This window comes from Diorhabda carinulata, chromosome 1 (assembly GCF_026250575.1).
Source record: "Diorhabda carinulata isolate Delta chromosome 1, icDioCari1.1, whole genome shotgun sequence".
NCBI classification, from domain to species: Eukaryota; Metazoa; Arthropoda; class Insecta; order Coleoptera; family Chrysomelidae; genus Diorhabda; species Diorhabda carinulata.
In genome coordinates, this window is record NC_079460.1 from 30,994,878 (window position 1) to 31,011,437 (window position 16,560).

The 16,560-nt window shown below is 29.5% G+C and overlaps 2 protein-coding genes across 3 annotated transcripts; one reads left to right on the forward strand and one right to left on the reverse strand.

Moving 5' to 3' along the window:
* Nucleotides 1-1,538: 1,538 nt before the first annotated feature.
* LOC130898941 (suppressor of hairless protein) lies at nt 1,539-5,865 on the reverse strand. Its single transcript, XM_057808564.1, has 4 exons — nt 5,204-5,865; nt 4,500-4,984; nt 2,882-3,270; nt 1,539-2,119 (listed from the first exon to the last, which is right to left on the reverse strand). Exons 1-4 carry the CDS (start codon nt 5,562-5,564, stop codon nt 1,840-1,842), a joined length of 1,515 nt encoding a protein of 504 aa, XP_057664547.1. The 5' UTR covers nt 5,565-5,865; the 3' UTR covers nt 1,539-1,839.
* On the forward strand, nt 5,858-14,088 carry LOC130898930 (DNA excision repair protein ERCC-5 homolog). Of its 2 annotated transcripts, none has more exons than XM_057808549.1 (6): nt 5,858-6,146; nt 7,684-7,787; nt 7,843-8,018; nt 8,956-9,655; nt 10,112-11,355; nt 12,069-14,088. In XM_057808549.1, exons 2-6 carry the CDS (start codon nt 7,700-7,702, stop codon nt 13,674-13,676), a joined length of 3,816 nt encoding a protein of 1,271 aa, XP_057664532.1. In that variant the 5' UTR covers nt 5,858-6,146; nt 7,684-7,699; the 3' UTR covers nt 13,677-14,088. The 2 variants fall into 2 exon arrangements, with proteins under 2 accessions (XP_057664532.1, XP_057664523.1); XM_057808540.1 differs by lacking the exon at nt 5,858-6,146 and adding an exon at nt 7,395-7,625.
* Nucleotides 14,089-16,560: the final 2,472 nt, after the last annotated feature.

Sequence of the window (16,560 nt, forward strand, 5' to 3'; positions counted from 1 at the left end):
AAATTTTAAAGAAATACTGATAAAAAGATAATTGCCACTTTTTTTCTATCATCCTTTGTAATAAACAGCATTGATATGGTACTTAACATTAAAAAACATACTACAAAATCACAAAAACACAAATACATACTGATTCCGACTAATGGAATTATTTTAATCTAATTTGTTCAAATCCTTAGTTTTAATAAATTAAAACCCTAATTGCTGTAAACATAACATGTTATATCTTATTGGTATCAATGAATACACCGAAGTTTGTATACTTTGTGCTCATACAAATATTCAATTTCTAGAATTAGTTGAGCCCTGGTCATATTTGACATATAATCAATCACTAATAATGAAATAAGATCAGCCTATCATTATCATTCTGCACAAAATTTGTATAACCTTTGAAATAATACAACAAAAACCTCTGATATAAATCACCCTGCTCAAAACACAATCATTCGATTTCATTCAAATATCAAAGTGAATTGAAAATTGTAGAAACTGTAGTTGGGTCTATTATTTTAATTATATTTATTTGTTATTAGAGTAATTCAAAGTTTTGAAACCACTTGTGTGACTCTTCAAGAAACTACATAAAGGATCCTGCCAGTGGTGGACCAGACATTGCTTTGATAAGGAAGCACGATTCTAGTCTCTTGAACTTTTTGCGACCTCAACGTTTACTCTAAACATCAATTAAAGCTTAATCATAACTGGAACTTCCTAGTTTTTTCAAAAAATTAAAAATCCACTTTTTTAAGTTTTCCTTCAAATCACTAACCAAATGCTCGAAGTTAGAGATAAAATGAATCTGCAGTTGAATCCTATATCCTATATCCATACATCATACAATAGCGATCAAAAAACTCTATGAATATTTTTCACTGTATCTCTATGTTCTTATCCCTTTATCATTATCTCCTTCAACTTTCTTCAAATTTATTTATCTCTATATCTTTATATTTTTCTCTCTATCTCTCTCACTCACATTCTCATTTTTGAAATAAAAATTAAAGTAATAGAAAAAAATTGTTAAGGAATATCTCATTTTCTTATAATATATATGAAAATAAATAATAAATAAAATAATGTTAAAAATGACTTTTAAAACATCTGGCCTCTGTTTAAAAAGTTTTAACCAAAATTGTGGATAAATATTTTGAACCTTATTTATAAAACATGTAAAAGAGATAATAATAATACTGAATATAGTTTCTAAAACTATCTGACCACATTAAAAAATTAAAACAAGACCTCCATTTTCAGCATATACAAATAAAATAAAAAAATTCTTTAATTAATAAATTAAAGTTAAAACCAAACATAACAACATTGAGCTACAAAGTACTAATATAAATTAGTAATTAGTGGGTTCCATTAAGGCAATAAGCATAAGTTAGAACAAGCTCAATATCAATAATGTTTGTGACATATTATCACATATTGAGATTTGGAACACTAGTCTTATGTTGATTAAGGAGGCCAAATTAAGTAGTAATAAATATTTGACTAAGAGGTTGGCAAATTGTTGAGTATTTTTGGTTAAATTTTGTGTAGAGAAATAAAGAAAATAAATAAATGCATCAGTTATAAAAAATACTTAAGGCTATTAAAACATTGTTTTCTATTTCACTTGTAGTGAAGTTGCCCCTGTCTATTATTGTAGAGCAGAGAATAAATAATACCACTATGCAGATTTATAAGCCCCAACTTACCTTTAGAACAATATGTACATAAGTTTTATGTAGTGGCATTTTTGGTTAAGTTTATTCATATTAATTTTAATGGTATTCCCATATCTTCGACGTTTATTGCTACAAACTTCACCTACCATGATAAAATATCTGACTAATGCATTCCATGAGAATTCCAAGCACTCTCAGTAATTGCAGGTTGTGATTGTGTTTGTGCACCAGGACCTCTTTGTTGTCTCATAATCTCATCTGCTGGTGCGCAATGAGGTCTTGGACCAGGTTCTGGGGTATAAGTGAACGTTAATCCGGTAGCATAAATAATACCGTCATTTCTGACTAATGAAACAGGAACTTGCGTAGGTTGACGTACCCATAACCATTCGCCACGGAATTGAGATATGTCTGGTACTACACACAGCATGCTTTCCTGACATCTGGAATTAATAAGTGGTGTGAGCAAATTATTCCCATATTCCACACACATCACTTAACATTCACAAAGTTTTCATTTTATATATTTATGAGAACTAATTTTTAGTAGTATTTACACAAAGAAGTTTTTCTTAGCTAGAGAGATGAATAATGTTTCCTTTTGATAGTTGGTATTCCATTGAGTCATCAATACGAAACAATATATTACAATTCATGACTCTATAGATCATCATTTCTAAAACATTAGATCTCAACAAAAATATATTTGCTTGTATTGATATAAATCCACTATTTTCCCCGTATGATATATCTAAAGTTAATGAGAAGGCGTGAAAACGCAAGGTTTTTTCAGTAATCTGTTGTGTCTGTCAGTAATTAGAAAGCCAGTTTAGGAATATTAAAAAAAATAAATGTAATTTTTTTAGTTAGAAATGAGGTGTTTAAAAATGCTAGAAAATACCACTACTAGTCATTATAAAACATGGAAACGAAATGGTTTTAGTTGAGTATTATTTTTTTAAAAATCAATTTTAAAAACTCGTTTTTCTATTTTTATTAGTATTATATTTTTCAAAGCCAATAAAACTAGCAAAAATCTTCTATGCACGCTAATTTCAATATTTTATATTAATTTGAATAAAATATCTTCATAATTTTCAAAATAAAACATATATACATGCCAGTGGCAGTGTTTATTAGTTATAGGATTAAAAATACCTCTTTACATTGACTCCTATAAGGGTTAATACTTTTCCAACACTTACCTATACATTGTCTCAGCTTCAACATCTCCAAACCAAACTTGCAATGATGGTGAAAAATTATCTCCTGTAAGTTCTAACATAGCAACATCACCACCACCATTTAAATGTAAACTATGTACAATCGGCACTGGTGTAACTGGGGATCTCACAGGTCCCATCCCTTCATAAAACTGATATTCTGCTTTATCTGTAGAAATGATAGTCCAGCAGGCTCCATCATTAATCATTTCTTTATTGGGTTCTTTAGGACAAGGTGTAGCTTGGAACTGAATAATTCGTTCTTGTGATAGACAGAGGTACATTCTTTCTGTGTCCTTCATATAGAAAGCACATTTGTGAAGTTGTGATACTGGGTCATCAGCTTCTAATAGGGCTTGTTGTTTGTCAACCTGCAATATTTTATACTAGAAATAAATTCGAATTTTTTTCTTCATCTAAAGTATTCCTAATCAAACCTAGAACTTCCTAGCTTTTCTTTCAAACATCGATCAGTCAATCCTAAAAGCGACTGACAGACTCGGTCAGACACCAATATGTATTGCTATTGTAACATGTTTAAGCAGGCTTACACCATTCTTTTTCCCAGCATCAATAGAGTTAAAGAAGATCTTCAAATGTTATAAATATCACACAAGCTGTTATAGTTGGTGGTTTTAAAAAACAAAACTCGGTGCAATAAACACACTGTTTTTGGATAATCAAATAACAAAATAGAAAGAAAAATTTCTAGTTTTGAAGATATTCCCAACGCTCAGATGTTTCTTGGAGAAATTGTGCAAAACATTCTAAACTTCGGAGCAAAGGCTTCATATATATATCGTGGAATCCTAAAAGGCCTGAAGACCATGTGAGAATGAAGACTAATTTCAATTATGGCACTATTTAAACAATAAACATTAAAATTGAAAAATGCTTTATTATGATCTATTATTCTGATATATTTTACACCTAATTAAAGTTTCACTGATCAAACCCTAATTTCAGGAAATTAAGGTTCAGCAGTTACCTCAATTACTCTCTCCTAAGATTGACAAAAATTCGTTAGACAAAATCCCGAAAAATGTAATTTTTTTGGATTTGGGGATTGATAAGTCAAACCTAGAAGCACTTTGCATTTCAAAGTAAAATGCTTTTTGTGTACTTACTATGTTGTTATTCCCAAAACTATTACAAATATCTGTTCAATTTTATACAAAAAAAAAATATTTTGCAATTGACTAAAAATCATAACCAGTTTATTAGGAATTTCTGAGATTAGAAATCACTTAATACATTTATTTTAAGTGAAAAATATGATAACTATTTAATGAATTACATATGAGTGATGTGATTCTGATATAATACTATGTTATGTTTTTACATGAATTATATTGACCGTACTTATACAAATTTTTGTAACTCGACTTATCTATTGGACATTACTAACTCGCAGTGTTTTAAAATTGTATTTAACATTAACTTTTGCATTGTTTCCTACAATTTACCAGATAAATTAGCCAATTCTAATTTTTACAGACTCGTAAACATTTTTGTAAAAATGTTAGAGCTGATTTTGAGAAAATACCAAGAAAAATTGTTTACACATTGAGTATGAGTTTATTTATAAAAATATTTTTACCTTTCTGATAATAAGTCTCGGTAGAGCCATACCCGTAACAGAACACACTAATTTAACTGTTGATCCATAATGGATGTATCCATCTCTCACTTGAAATTCTTCACTCTCTGATTCATTATCATCTAATAAATGTATTGTAAATGCACCCCACTGAGTTGAACTAGCATGAAAATGTCCATTTTCAACATGCAAATACCTAGTAGAAACTGTCTGAGATCTTAACCTATTAAAAAGAGCCACTTTTGTACCACTAGCTATACACAAATCTGCATTTTTTAAACTCTGTTTTTTCTTAGATGGTTTTGATATCACTTTAATTCGTTTGCTATGAAACACTCCAATGTCATGTCCCGAACCATAAAACATTTTCACTGATAACATAAAATGTTTACGTTTATCAGAGTCTGAAATATATAACGTTTTTGCAGCACAATACTGTTTTCCATTGTTGAGGTCCAATTGTTGCATATCCTGATCTGAATTACCTAAAAATAAATATTTTAAAACCATCAATCAATTATGTTTTTGTGTAATTATGTAAATATATTATTCAGATATTGTTGTTTGCAGCACAAAAACTTACATTATATGTTTATATATTATTTACTAATATGTTTAAATGCACAACTAAACTATAATATGATTCTACTATGTAAGAGATTGATAACAAAACAAATTTTAAAATTCGTCATAGAATCAATTACCTATTCCTATGAATGCACATAGTTGTGAGGCTTGTTCAGATTCTCCTTCCCGAAGCATTTGTTCTTGCCTCAATCTCCAGCCTTCTCCAAACAAATAAATACAAGGCGGTGGACAAAAAAATCTTTTTTCATTACCATATGACTTTTGTGCAACTTTAGCATGTAATATAACAATCACCATATCAGATCTTTCCCTGAGATACCTTTCCATTGCTTCCCTAGTAAGTCTTCTATCTTCCCCGCGATATCCTCCAGGTACAACTGCTCCAGAGAACCTGGAGTACATAGCTCCATGCTGAGGGGGAGGTGTAGGAGGCGATTGTGCATGGTTTATTCCTGGCAGACCGTATTGATGAGGCATTTTCACTAAACACTATATTGGATGAAAACAACATCAGTTAACCTCACAAACTCTATACTTCATCATGACTTTTCTGTTAAAAGTTTACCATGGAGATGTAAACAAATAATAAACACACAACCCGTGACTACACAACTTCTTACACTTCCGCGACTACCGCTGTAATGTAATATGTGAGATCGTGAGAACAAAATGCTACTATTCAATTGTGAGATTCTCTCCCCTCTATAATAGTAATTAGTAATTCACCTCATTACATTTGAAAAACACCTGTTCACAGCCTAAAATTTTCCGACAGTCTGACCAACCTTTCGGTGTTTGAAAAACCAATTTTTATATATTCTAATTTTATCCTTAAATTAGTCTGTATGTTTTGGAACTAAATATCCTATATTTTCCAAAACATCCATGCTCAATCCATATAAGTTGGCGAGCTGAATTTCAGTTAATTCACAATAATAAGTTTTTTTGTCTTTATACTAGATGCAATTAGTAATAAGCGAGTTGGTTGTCTGTTATGTAGTGTATGTTTGGGGCTCATGCCTAGCAAGATCATTCGTCACTGTTTTCTTTGATAATTTGGTATGTGTAGTTAGGAAGTAATATAACTTAATATATATGAATATACATTTAAAAACGACACGGCAAGTCCAATAGTTTTATTATTTTTAATCTTTGTATTTGTTCACTGTTGTCAAGTATGTTCACTGTTAGCTCGTTCCGGTAGTTATTAAGTCTGTTTAAGTAGCGTTCACTGTAAGCACTTATTTTTTCTTTGACAGAATTTACTTGAAGATATTTCCTGATTTCATTGTTGGGTATAAGCCACGGTGCGTCGGCGATTGTGCGTAATACTTTAGACTGAAACCTTTCTATAATCTCGAGCTGAGATTTGGCTGCTGTACCCCAAAACTGGATTCCGTAGATCCAAATTGGCTTGAAGGCGGCTTTGTAAACTAGGAGTTTATTTTGCAAAAATTTGGATTTACGTCATAGTAACCAAATTTAATTCCTAACTGTTTCCTTTTGGTAAGGATTTGTGTTTACCAGATGAGCCCTTTGTCTAGATAGATACCCAGATAGTTTAAGCTGTCTTTTTATGTTAGAGTTGCTGTAAGTGTAATTCCTCTACATTTTGTCAAGGTAGTTTGGAGTGATTTTGCTTCATTAATTTTGATTCCCCAGATTCTTGTTCAGTCGTTTATTTTTTTAAGATGTTGTAGATATGCTACATTGGGGTTAATTATATGTTAATTGTATTCTACACATATAAAAATTATTACTTTGCTTTTTATAAACATTAATGTCTTATTTCAATTATTATTGATAGGGAATTATTTATTATTCATTAGTGTAGAAACCCTAGTATTACTGTTATTACTATTACTGAAAGTATTCAGAAATTAGAATCACTTTATTTACATATTGCTAATTCTTAAAAATCATATCTAGAAATTAACAAAATATATTGTTACAAAATATTTCGCAGAGGTTCTTACAATACTCAAGTAAAATGTTACCGATGCTTTAACCGGAATATCTTGATACAAAGTAGTTTTAGTCGTCAAATCAGTATCCATGGAACTTGCATGATAAATCAACCACATCAGTTGCATAACTGATTCAAAATTGAAGCAATGAATAGGCAATACGACATACAGTTTTTTGAAGCGATGATTAATTTAAATATTGATTTTGTATATAATAAATAATTGAAAGTTTTTCAAAATATAAATTAATTTTCCACTTTTCTCTTCCCATATGATTCTATAATTTTGTAGTTTATCTTCATCCCCTCCTTAAATTTGTTCTATAACTATTTTTAATTATGTAGTATCATAGATGAACCACGAATGAACCATATGTACTTCATCCTAGATAGTATGGGGAAGCGTTTGGTTGAATCAGTGATGTTTAGTACGCTGTTATAGGTTAATGTAAGGCCGTGGGAAAGAGCGGGTCGTTACACATTTATTTTGAAAAAAAAGGCAATTTAAAAAGAATTTATATCCACTTTCTTCAAATGATATGAAATGTGAATCTCACGAAAATTTATGAACCGTAATTAATATAAAATGTCAAAATATTTCAATATTTGACTTTCTTTTTTAATTTCAAGAGTGCTTGTATGTATTATGGGTGTTCACGGACTCTGGAAATTAATTGAGTCGTCTGGAAAACCAGTACCATTAGAGACACTTGAAAACAAAGTTTTAGCAGTAGGTACATAAAGTGTTTAATATTGTTTATAATAATACTCATTTGTTGTTTCCTTTAGATGTCTCGATTTGGCTTCATCAAGCAATTAAAGGCTTTCAGGACAACAAAGGAGCACCTATTGCAAATGCTCATTTGCTGGGAATATATCACAGGGTTTGCAAATTACTATATTTTAAAATTAAACCAATCTTTGTTTTTGATGGAGGAGTACCTACCCTTAAAAGACAAACTATTGTAAGTTTATTATTCATTTGAATATAAATAGCAGTTGTCAATTGCTGGAAACTAGTAATTATATCAATGTCAAATTGATAAAAGCGTTATATCCTCCTGGAGAACCACTATAAGGGGAAAAGTGAAAATAGATATTTTTAAGGTTATGACAAAATATTTTCAGTGTATCATTCAAAGTATGAAGAATAGAAGTATAATTTTAAAGTTTTTATTTACAGTGGACACATTGTTTAAATGATATGAATTTCCCACAGTAGCTCATTATTTATATAAAGAAAACAATATCAAAATCAAGTTGTTATAAGTATATAAATTATTTTTTGCTTTACATACTTTAAATTTATATATTTGATTTATTTTTAGCATTAATGATGGATAAGTAGATGAGAAAACTGATTCAAATGAACCAGTTCCTAGGTGGATATTACTAGAACAATTTGTTTTTTGTTGAATTTGAGTCAAAGTGAATCAAAAATTTCGTAATCAAGTAAACTTCTCTGAAAAAACAAATATGGACCAATTTTAGTATAATGAAAAATCTGATTGATACTTTGTGAAAAATTGAAATTGAGAAGTTAAAACTAAAGTAAAGGGTGGAGGTGCATTTTATTTGCAGTAGTAGATAATATAGTTTTATGGAAGGCAATATTAGTTGATATAATTATTTGTATATAACACAGCAACATAGATAAACTACTAAGAGAAATCATTTTTCATTTTTTAAATGCAGATTGCAACAATCCACCTGTATTTTTAGTTTCTTGAAAATTAGTTTGTTCACCTGTAAATACAATATCCATTTTTATAGAATACTTTCAAATTTGTCTTTTTATATCAATGAATTTAGTGTTTCTACTATTATCCAGTAATAAAAAGACTTATTCTTTTCAACTCTTAACACTTTGTTACACATACAACATTTTTCTTTGTTTTTAAGGCCAAGCGGAACCAGTATAGATCGAAAAACTCCTCTGAAGCAGACAGGCTACAAAGGCAACTTATTAGTACCCTTTTGAAACATACAGCAATAAGTAAAGTACTATCAGAAAAAACAAAAGCAAGCTTGCCACTTCTAAAAAAATCTAGTACAAAGTATGACACTCTCTATGATCCACCTTCAGCAGATTTTGATTCTCTAGAGTCTTCAGATGAAGAAGTCACTGGTAGCTCAAGTACTACAGATTCAAGTCCAACAAAGCAATGGGATTTGCATTCAATTGATACCACTAGTCATTATTTTAAATCTTTACCTTTAGAAGTGAAGCATGAAATATTGACAGATTTGAAAGATACAAGGAAACAGAATTCATGGGGCAAACTTCACCAACTCCCCAAGCAAAGTGATGATTTTTCTAATTATCAGATGAAGAGACTTCTAAAAAGGCAAGAAGTTCAAACAGCATTAGATAATGTTTTGAAAGAAATGGGTGGAATGTCATTATCCTTAGCTGAATTAGAATCTCTTCTCAATGATCAAGGTATAAAAACCAACAATGATTCTAATTTCGGAAAGCGAATAGCTTCTGATAATAAAACTAGATATTTATACATAAAAGATATTCAGAAAGAAATTAAGGAATCAGAAAAGGCAGAAGAGACCAAGAAAACCAGTGTATCTAATACAAATGAGCAGGAAGGTGAGTTGGAAATAATAGCTTTTTCCAAATATCATATTCTAATTAAATCCGAAAATGTTGAGTAAAAACTTATATGAAGCATCTCATCTATTTTTGAAAAAGAAATTTTTTCATGAAATAGAATTTATCTTTCAATTACAAAGTAGTGTTTGTCAATATGTAGAAATTTGGAAAGTTCTTAAGTAAGATTTTCTTTGTATCATCAGTCTTATTCAATTTTTGTGAGTATAACTATCAATACTATTTAATATAGATAATGTAATCATTCTATTAACTGGTGCTTTGATCACTGCCTAGCGAAATAAATTATCTAAAAAACTTTATGTGATAAACCATTATAATTGAATTCACTTTTTTGTAGTTCATTTAGTGTAGTTCATGTAGTTCATTGACTAATGTCAAAATTTTTAGATGGTTTTTAAATTTAGACTCTCATTCTCTCTATTTTATTTTCAGAATTAAAAGAAGCTATTCAACTGTCTCTCCAAGAAACTCCATCTACTTCTAATTTTGAAGCAGCCGATTTAACAATAGAAACCAAAGCTGACTTGGAAGAAGAAGAAGAGCTACAAAGAGCTATTCAGTTGTCTCTAGGAAAAAACCCGCATTTAAAAGAACTGAAGCCATCATTTTCATTTTTAGAAAGTTTCAATGATGGAGACTTCCAGTCTAGTTCAGAGGAAGATTTTGAAGATCTCACACAAACATTTAATAAACCCACTGTAAAAGCAATGTCTTCTGCCCAAAATTATATGATGGAATATAGTGGATTAACTCCTGCTGAAATTGAGAAAATAATTGGTGACAATAAAAATTTATATTTAAGTTTTAAAAATGCCAAGTTAACTGAATTGAATGCTGATTTGGTTAGAGAATCCGAGCAGTCAAAAGGTAAAGAGCAAAAAAATTTGAAAGGAGAGGATATAATCAAACAAACACAATCTGAAGATCAAAATAATAAAAATTCAAGTATGACAAATAGTGAACAGACTCCCAAACAAGATGAAACTGATGTAGAAGATGACATTGAACTAATGTCAAACAGTGATTCAGATGATGATGATTTCTGTACTGTTGATATTACTGAAAAAGATATATCTAAAGAAAAAGGTGTGAAAAATACCAAGGATAATTTATTATTAAAAGAAAACCAACCTATAATTTTTGAAGTTGTTATTGATCCTAATAAAATTGAAGCTGATGATCTCTTTGGAGACATATTTGAAGCAAATACTGTAAAAGATCTCCAGGGAGATTTTCTAGCAAAAGAAAATCTTCATAATAATGTTAAAACATTAGAAAATTTCATTGAACCCAACCATAAAGATGATCGTTCTAAAGATAGTTCTAATGCTCCTTTGGTTGATGAGAAAAAATTAGTTGACTCAATGGAACAAGATTCTATTGACAAAGAAAAAAGTAATATTTGTAAAGATTTTATTAATAACAAAACTAAAATAGATGAAGTAAATAATGAAGAATCAGTTGAAGAAAATGATCAAGTTGATGAAAATAAAGAAAAAATGAATTTGAGCGACAATATAACATTAACTATGCCTGCAGTACCCAAGTTAACAATACAGGAGATGCAAGAATTGAAAGATAATCTTATGCACGATAAAATAGATATTATAAGAGAAAAATCAAAAAAGGAGAGATTAGCAAATAATATTACTGATCAAATGTACCAGGAAGCTCAGGTAATTTACTTTATATACTGATAATTTACTGTTATACTTGAAACTACAAAAAATGAGTCCATTTCACACTCTGAATATAATTGCTTCATAAGTAATGCAGTTCAACCAATCCTGAAGGTTTCATTTCCAAAAGTTTAATTGTTATACTAAAGCTTTAAAATTTAGTGTAAGCTAATGCTCATAACAATCTCAAATTGAATCAATTTTATAGATATAGAAGTTTTATAATTTTAGATTGTTATAACAAAAAAGTGTACTCGATAGATATCAGCATTTTAAATTTATTTAAAGTCAAAAGTATACATGTATTTAAGGACAATCGTTACATTTTCTAAAATACCAAAACTTCCCTGTTTTCTATTGGGTGGGGTAGTTGATAATATAAAGTAAATTATTGTAATGTCTTTGAATAACTCCCAAAATTAAATTGCCAATTTACTTATTGAAGGTTTGTATCTCCCTTATTATTCAGTTTCGGCTCTAGAAATTAACATACATAATTTTCCACTAGGTGTTTCCAACAAAATTAAATATAGAGCGCAACACTAAACTTTCATATCAATATTTACTTGCCACTGGGTTCAGTGATAATAAAGTTCATGAAACCTGAATATATAAAATTGAAAATACCTCATTTATTTTGAATTATCCATTTTGTCAATGTTAACTTTTAAATTCTGTTGATGCTGACAAATTTTTTTTTCTGTTTTCAGGAATTGCTAGAATTATTTGGTGTGCCCTATATTGTAGCACCAATGGAAGCAGAAGCACAATGTGCATTTCTAGATGAGATAGAATTGACAAATGGAACCATTACTGATGACAGTGATATCTGGTTATTCGGTGGTAAAACAGTATATAAAAATTTTTTCAATCAAAGTAAATATGTCATGGAGTTTAAATCTGAAAACATTGAGCACCATTTCAAACTAAATCGACAACAAATGATTTTACTGGCCTTATTAGTGGGAAGTGATTATACAATAGGGCTTCAAGGAGTAGGGCCTGTCACTGCACTAGAAATACTTTCAATCTTTCCTCCAAATCAGACTCAAGAATACACTCTTTCTAATCAACAACTGTTATCTGGATTAAAAGAATTCAAATCTTGGTATTTGAAGGGCAAAACAGGAGGATCTGGTAGGTCAAGTTTAAAAAATAAATTAAAAAATGTGACTTTCGTAGATAATTTTCCAAGTTGCCAAGTAGTTGAGGCTTATTTAGATCCAAAAATAGAAACTAGTAGGACACCATTTTCTTGGAGTAAACCTGATATAACTGGTCTTACAGTCTTTGCCAAAGAAAAATTTGGTTGGACAATGAAAAAAACAGAAGATATACTGAATCCAGTAATTAAAAAAATAGAAGAAAACAGATCTCAAAAATGTATTAAAGATTATTTCAAAACAAAATTTAAAGTTGATGCCAAGAGTATAGATGGTATAGTTAGCAAAAGAGTGAAGAGCGCTATTAGTAGAATCGGAAAAAGTCAAGATGAATTGATAGCTGACGAAATGATTGAGTTAGAGAAAGCAAAAGATAAAGTTAATGGAAAAAAATCTTCTAAATTAACTCAGAATCCAAAAAAGATAAGGAAAAAAATAGACAAAGGAGAGAATGAAACGAATTCAAGTGAAAGTATAAAAGAACAAAGTAATATTTCTAGAAATAATGTAGATACTAAAAATCAAGCTCTTACTAGTCAAAAATGTAAAACAAATACAAAAGAGAAGAAAGATAACAATAAAAAACAAAGTGATGAACCTGTGAATAGGGATATATCTAAAACAAAATCAAATAAAAGAAAAGGTAAAGTACCCAAATCAAAATCTCTACATTTAGAACAGGTTAGTGAGTTGAAAGATTATGAAAATATTGCAATTGAATTGAAGACGAGAAGAAAAAGAAAAAATGAATTGCTGAAATTGAAAACAGAAGATCCCTCAAAGAAAAAACAAAAAGTTCTCCCATTACTACCTCCAATTTTGGAAGAAATACCAAAAAATTTGGAAGGCGATACAGAAATCCAAATGTTGATTGCCACAACTTCTCACTCTAATCAAAGGGTAGAGGAAATTACCAAGGAAGCCTTCAAAGCTCTTGAAGTAACACCAACCAAAAAAGTAGGCCCCAATACAAGCCTTCATAAACCAGATTTAATACATCAAAGATTGCGAGATAAGTCTAATTTACTGAGAAACAAAATGAAAGCAATCGAAGTATTTAGAAAATCAAAAAAAGGTCCTGGATATGTTTCAAAAAGGAAGAAAAAACTAGTTTTGCCCAAGGAAGATGCAGAATTATCTGAAAACAGTGATTAAATTATTTTACTTTTCAAGTTATTTAGATGTACTTTTATTTATATACAAAGTTGAATCAATTTTATAATATTGCAAATTTTGAGCTGATATAAATATATCTTACAAAAAATAGGAGTGTGATAATAAGAAGCATTGTCTACTCTTCAATCCGAGTGTTTTAGCACTACATACAGAAGCATTGGGGAAGAGGGTAGGTTCCTTACGTTCTTAGTAAGGACGAATTAGTTTTACAAATCCCCTTTTTTATTAGGGTTTATTGGAGGTAATTATATTCTCACGAAAGAGTCCAAAAGCTTTTTTTCAGGATAATCTGCAGCCAAATTTTTCAAATAGGAATGAATCAATCTGTTAAATTACCACATATTGTTTGTTACATAGTTTCTTGAATCAATATATTTTTTTACTTATGAAATCATTCAGAATTTTATTTATACCACAATATTTATCATCAACAAACACTCCTTTTTAAAATATTTGAGGGACACATTAAAAAAAATGGGGTAAAATAACAACAGATACAAAAATATGAATTTAATTCACCAAAAAAATATTTACAAAATAGTTGAAATGTTTTTAAAAATATCAATATGGTATTGTGAAATCAAGAACAAATAAAAGTTTCCAATAGCGATAAAAATACAAGATGATACATTAAAAAATACCCATAAAAATTGAACCAAACATGCAAGTAAGGAAATGCGCCATTTTTGACATATTCAGTTTTCTACACATTTACATTTTTTAGAAATATGGGTTCGAGAAATGAAACAAAATCGGTTTTTTCAATAAATAAAAACGCATTGCTAAATGTGGATACGGGATTTTATTTGCATTTGATACTGCATTGAAGTTTAAATATGTGAAAGTAACTTATAGAAGAACAGTTCTGATGGGAATCTTCACGCCGCTGGGGAACCTTGACTGTATTGATAACATAGCTACCAGTCATCTGTAACCCAAACTCTGCTGATATAGCATTTGTTCTCATAATAACGCTTATAAACTCATAATTTAAATTTTCAAATACTTCATTAAAAACCTTTCAAGGACTCAATAGTATTTGCAACTAAAAAAAAACTACGAAATTAATTTATTTTGTGTCGTAGTTTGAATTAAACATGGTGGCCATACTGTCTCCTATCAAGTCACTGTACCCGTCATATTTAATTGTTGCAGGTGAAATCGAATGCACGTGATTTCTAGACTTACCTGAGGTTGAAGCCAAATGGGACCCGAATGAAACATACAGTTTATTCTGAAAAATTAACAGAACTTAGATTCCTCCGTCAAAGAATTAACACAGTCTTGTTGTAATTAATCATTTTGAGAGAATATATCAATACTTTTCATGGATAGACATTCGTTTTTATAGTGTTACAGAAATGAATATTATAGTCTTATGTTGGCATCAAAAATCAAGAGTTGTTAAAACCGTTACTTCAAAGGACATATTTGATTTTAAAAATAATGGCAGCAATCTCCCAAGTCATTACACAATGCAACATGAATTTAAAAGATTTCTTGACTTATTACTAATCTATTGATGGTTTTGTAAAGTTCATTTTTGCTCCAAAACTTACTAACAAACCCAAAAATATCAGAAACTTCGGCATAAAATACTTAAATACCCATATATGAGGAAAATGGATATATGCAAAAAAATAATATAATCCTATATATTCTTAAAGAATTCAAAGATTTTTACGAGTTTTCTTAATCATCTCCATTCTTATTGATTGGAATATCCTGTATTAGATTTAAAGACTGTTTGAAAAATCAATCAAATTTTTGTTACAAATCGAGTTTGAATATCCACATATATCACAGGGTATAAATTCATTTTAGGATAAATATATAGTTTAACAAAATTCACTTGGGAGGCACGGAAAAAGATTTTCTAAAATCATATTTATTTCAGACATGAAACTGTTATTTTTGACTTAAGTGCGTAAAATGAGTATTGTGCCATGAAAACTCACAGTTCTACAAAAAATGTTTGTATTTCGTGTTTTCATATCGTCTGAAATATTTTAAAACAAAGACTTCCAATACATCTTGACGTGGTTATTGCTAAACGACTGTTGTCTTGAAAAAAATGAGTCTATAAAATGTCATGGTGAATGGAAAACTGGATCTGTAGTAAACACATATATAGAAGATAGTTCGAATAACAAAATTGAGATTTCTAACAGAATATTGAATTTTCCATCTTCCCCCAAACAAAATATATGATAAAATTATGGAATCAACTCTTCAAGAAATATTTAACGTTCCTGGTCAGCAGCAACATGGAATTTATGTTGGAAGTAGTTGTTCAAATATTTCTATCAATTATTCTAATAAATCCAATTGTTTTATGATGAATAATTGACTCTGTTAATAATAAATCCTTAAAAAAGTAATATTTCTTGTTTATTTTATGAATTTTGGTTGGGAAAAAATTGACACAACTAATCTAAATCACTACACTAACTTAAAAGATTCAAACCTATTGAGTAATTTTACTTATTCACATTGCTGAATTGCTTTAACGTTCTCGTGGTCGTAAAGCCATTTTTTATACTTCGTTGCAAAATGGGCATTTCCAGTTTCTCATATATTCTCAATTTGTTTCTTCCAGAAAACGTTAACCAAAGTAAGGAATGTCTAAGTTTAGATAATTCTAGAACGAATTTCCAGATTCTTGTACAATAGTTTTAAAAGTACAAAGGTATAAAGGAGAAGACGAGGAAAAGGAGAGAGTGAAAGTAGATGATAATTTAATATTAACCCACATGATAATATTCATGTTTTAAAAAACAAAAATAACTTTAGAAAAATATACAATATCATCTCTTTATTATTAATTGAACTACACTGTAACTGAAAAATTAGTCATGTAGTA

Coding starts and splice junctions, on each gene's coding strand:
- LOC130898941 (XM_057808564.1), bottom strand. CDS start 5,564: ATGCCTCATCAATACGGTCTGCCAGGAATAAACCATGCACAATCGCCT. Junction 4,985..5,203: donor ATGTGCATTCATAGGAATAG/GTAATTGATTCT, acceptor ATTTATTTTTAG/GTAATTCAGATCAGGATATG. Junction 3,271..4,499: donor CGAGACTTATTATCAGAAAG/GTAAAAATATTT, acceptor AAAATATTGCAG/GTTGACAAACAACAAGCCCT.
- LOC130898930 (XM_057808549.1), top strand. CDS start 7,700: ATGGGTGTTCACGGACTCTGGAAATTAATTGAGTCGTCTGGAAAACCA. Junction 7,788..7,842: donor AAACAAAGTTTTAGCAGTAG/GTACATAAAGTG, acceptor TGTTTCCTTTAG/ATGTCTCGATTTGGCTTCAT. Junction 8,019..8,955: donor CCCTTAAAAGACAAACTATT/GTAAGTTTATTA, acceptor TTTGTTTTTAAG/GCCAAGCGGAACCAGTATAG.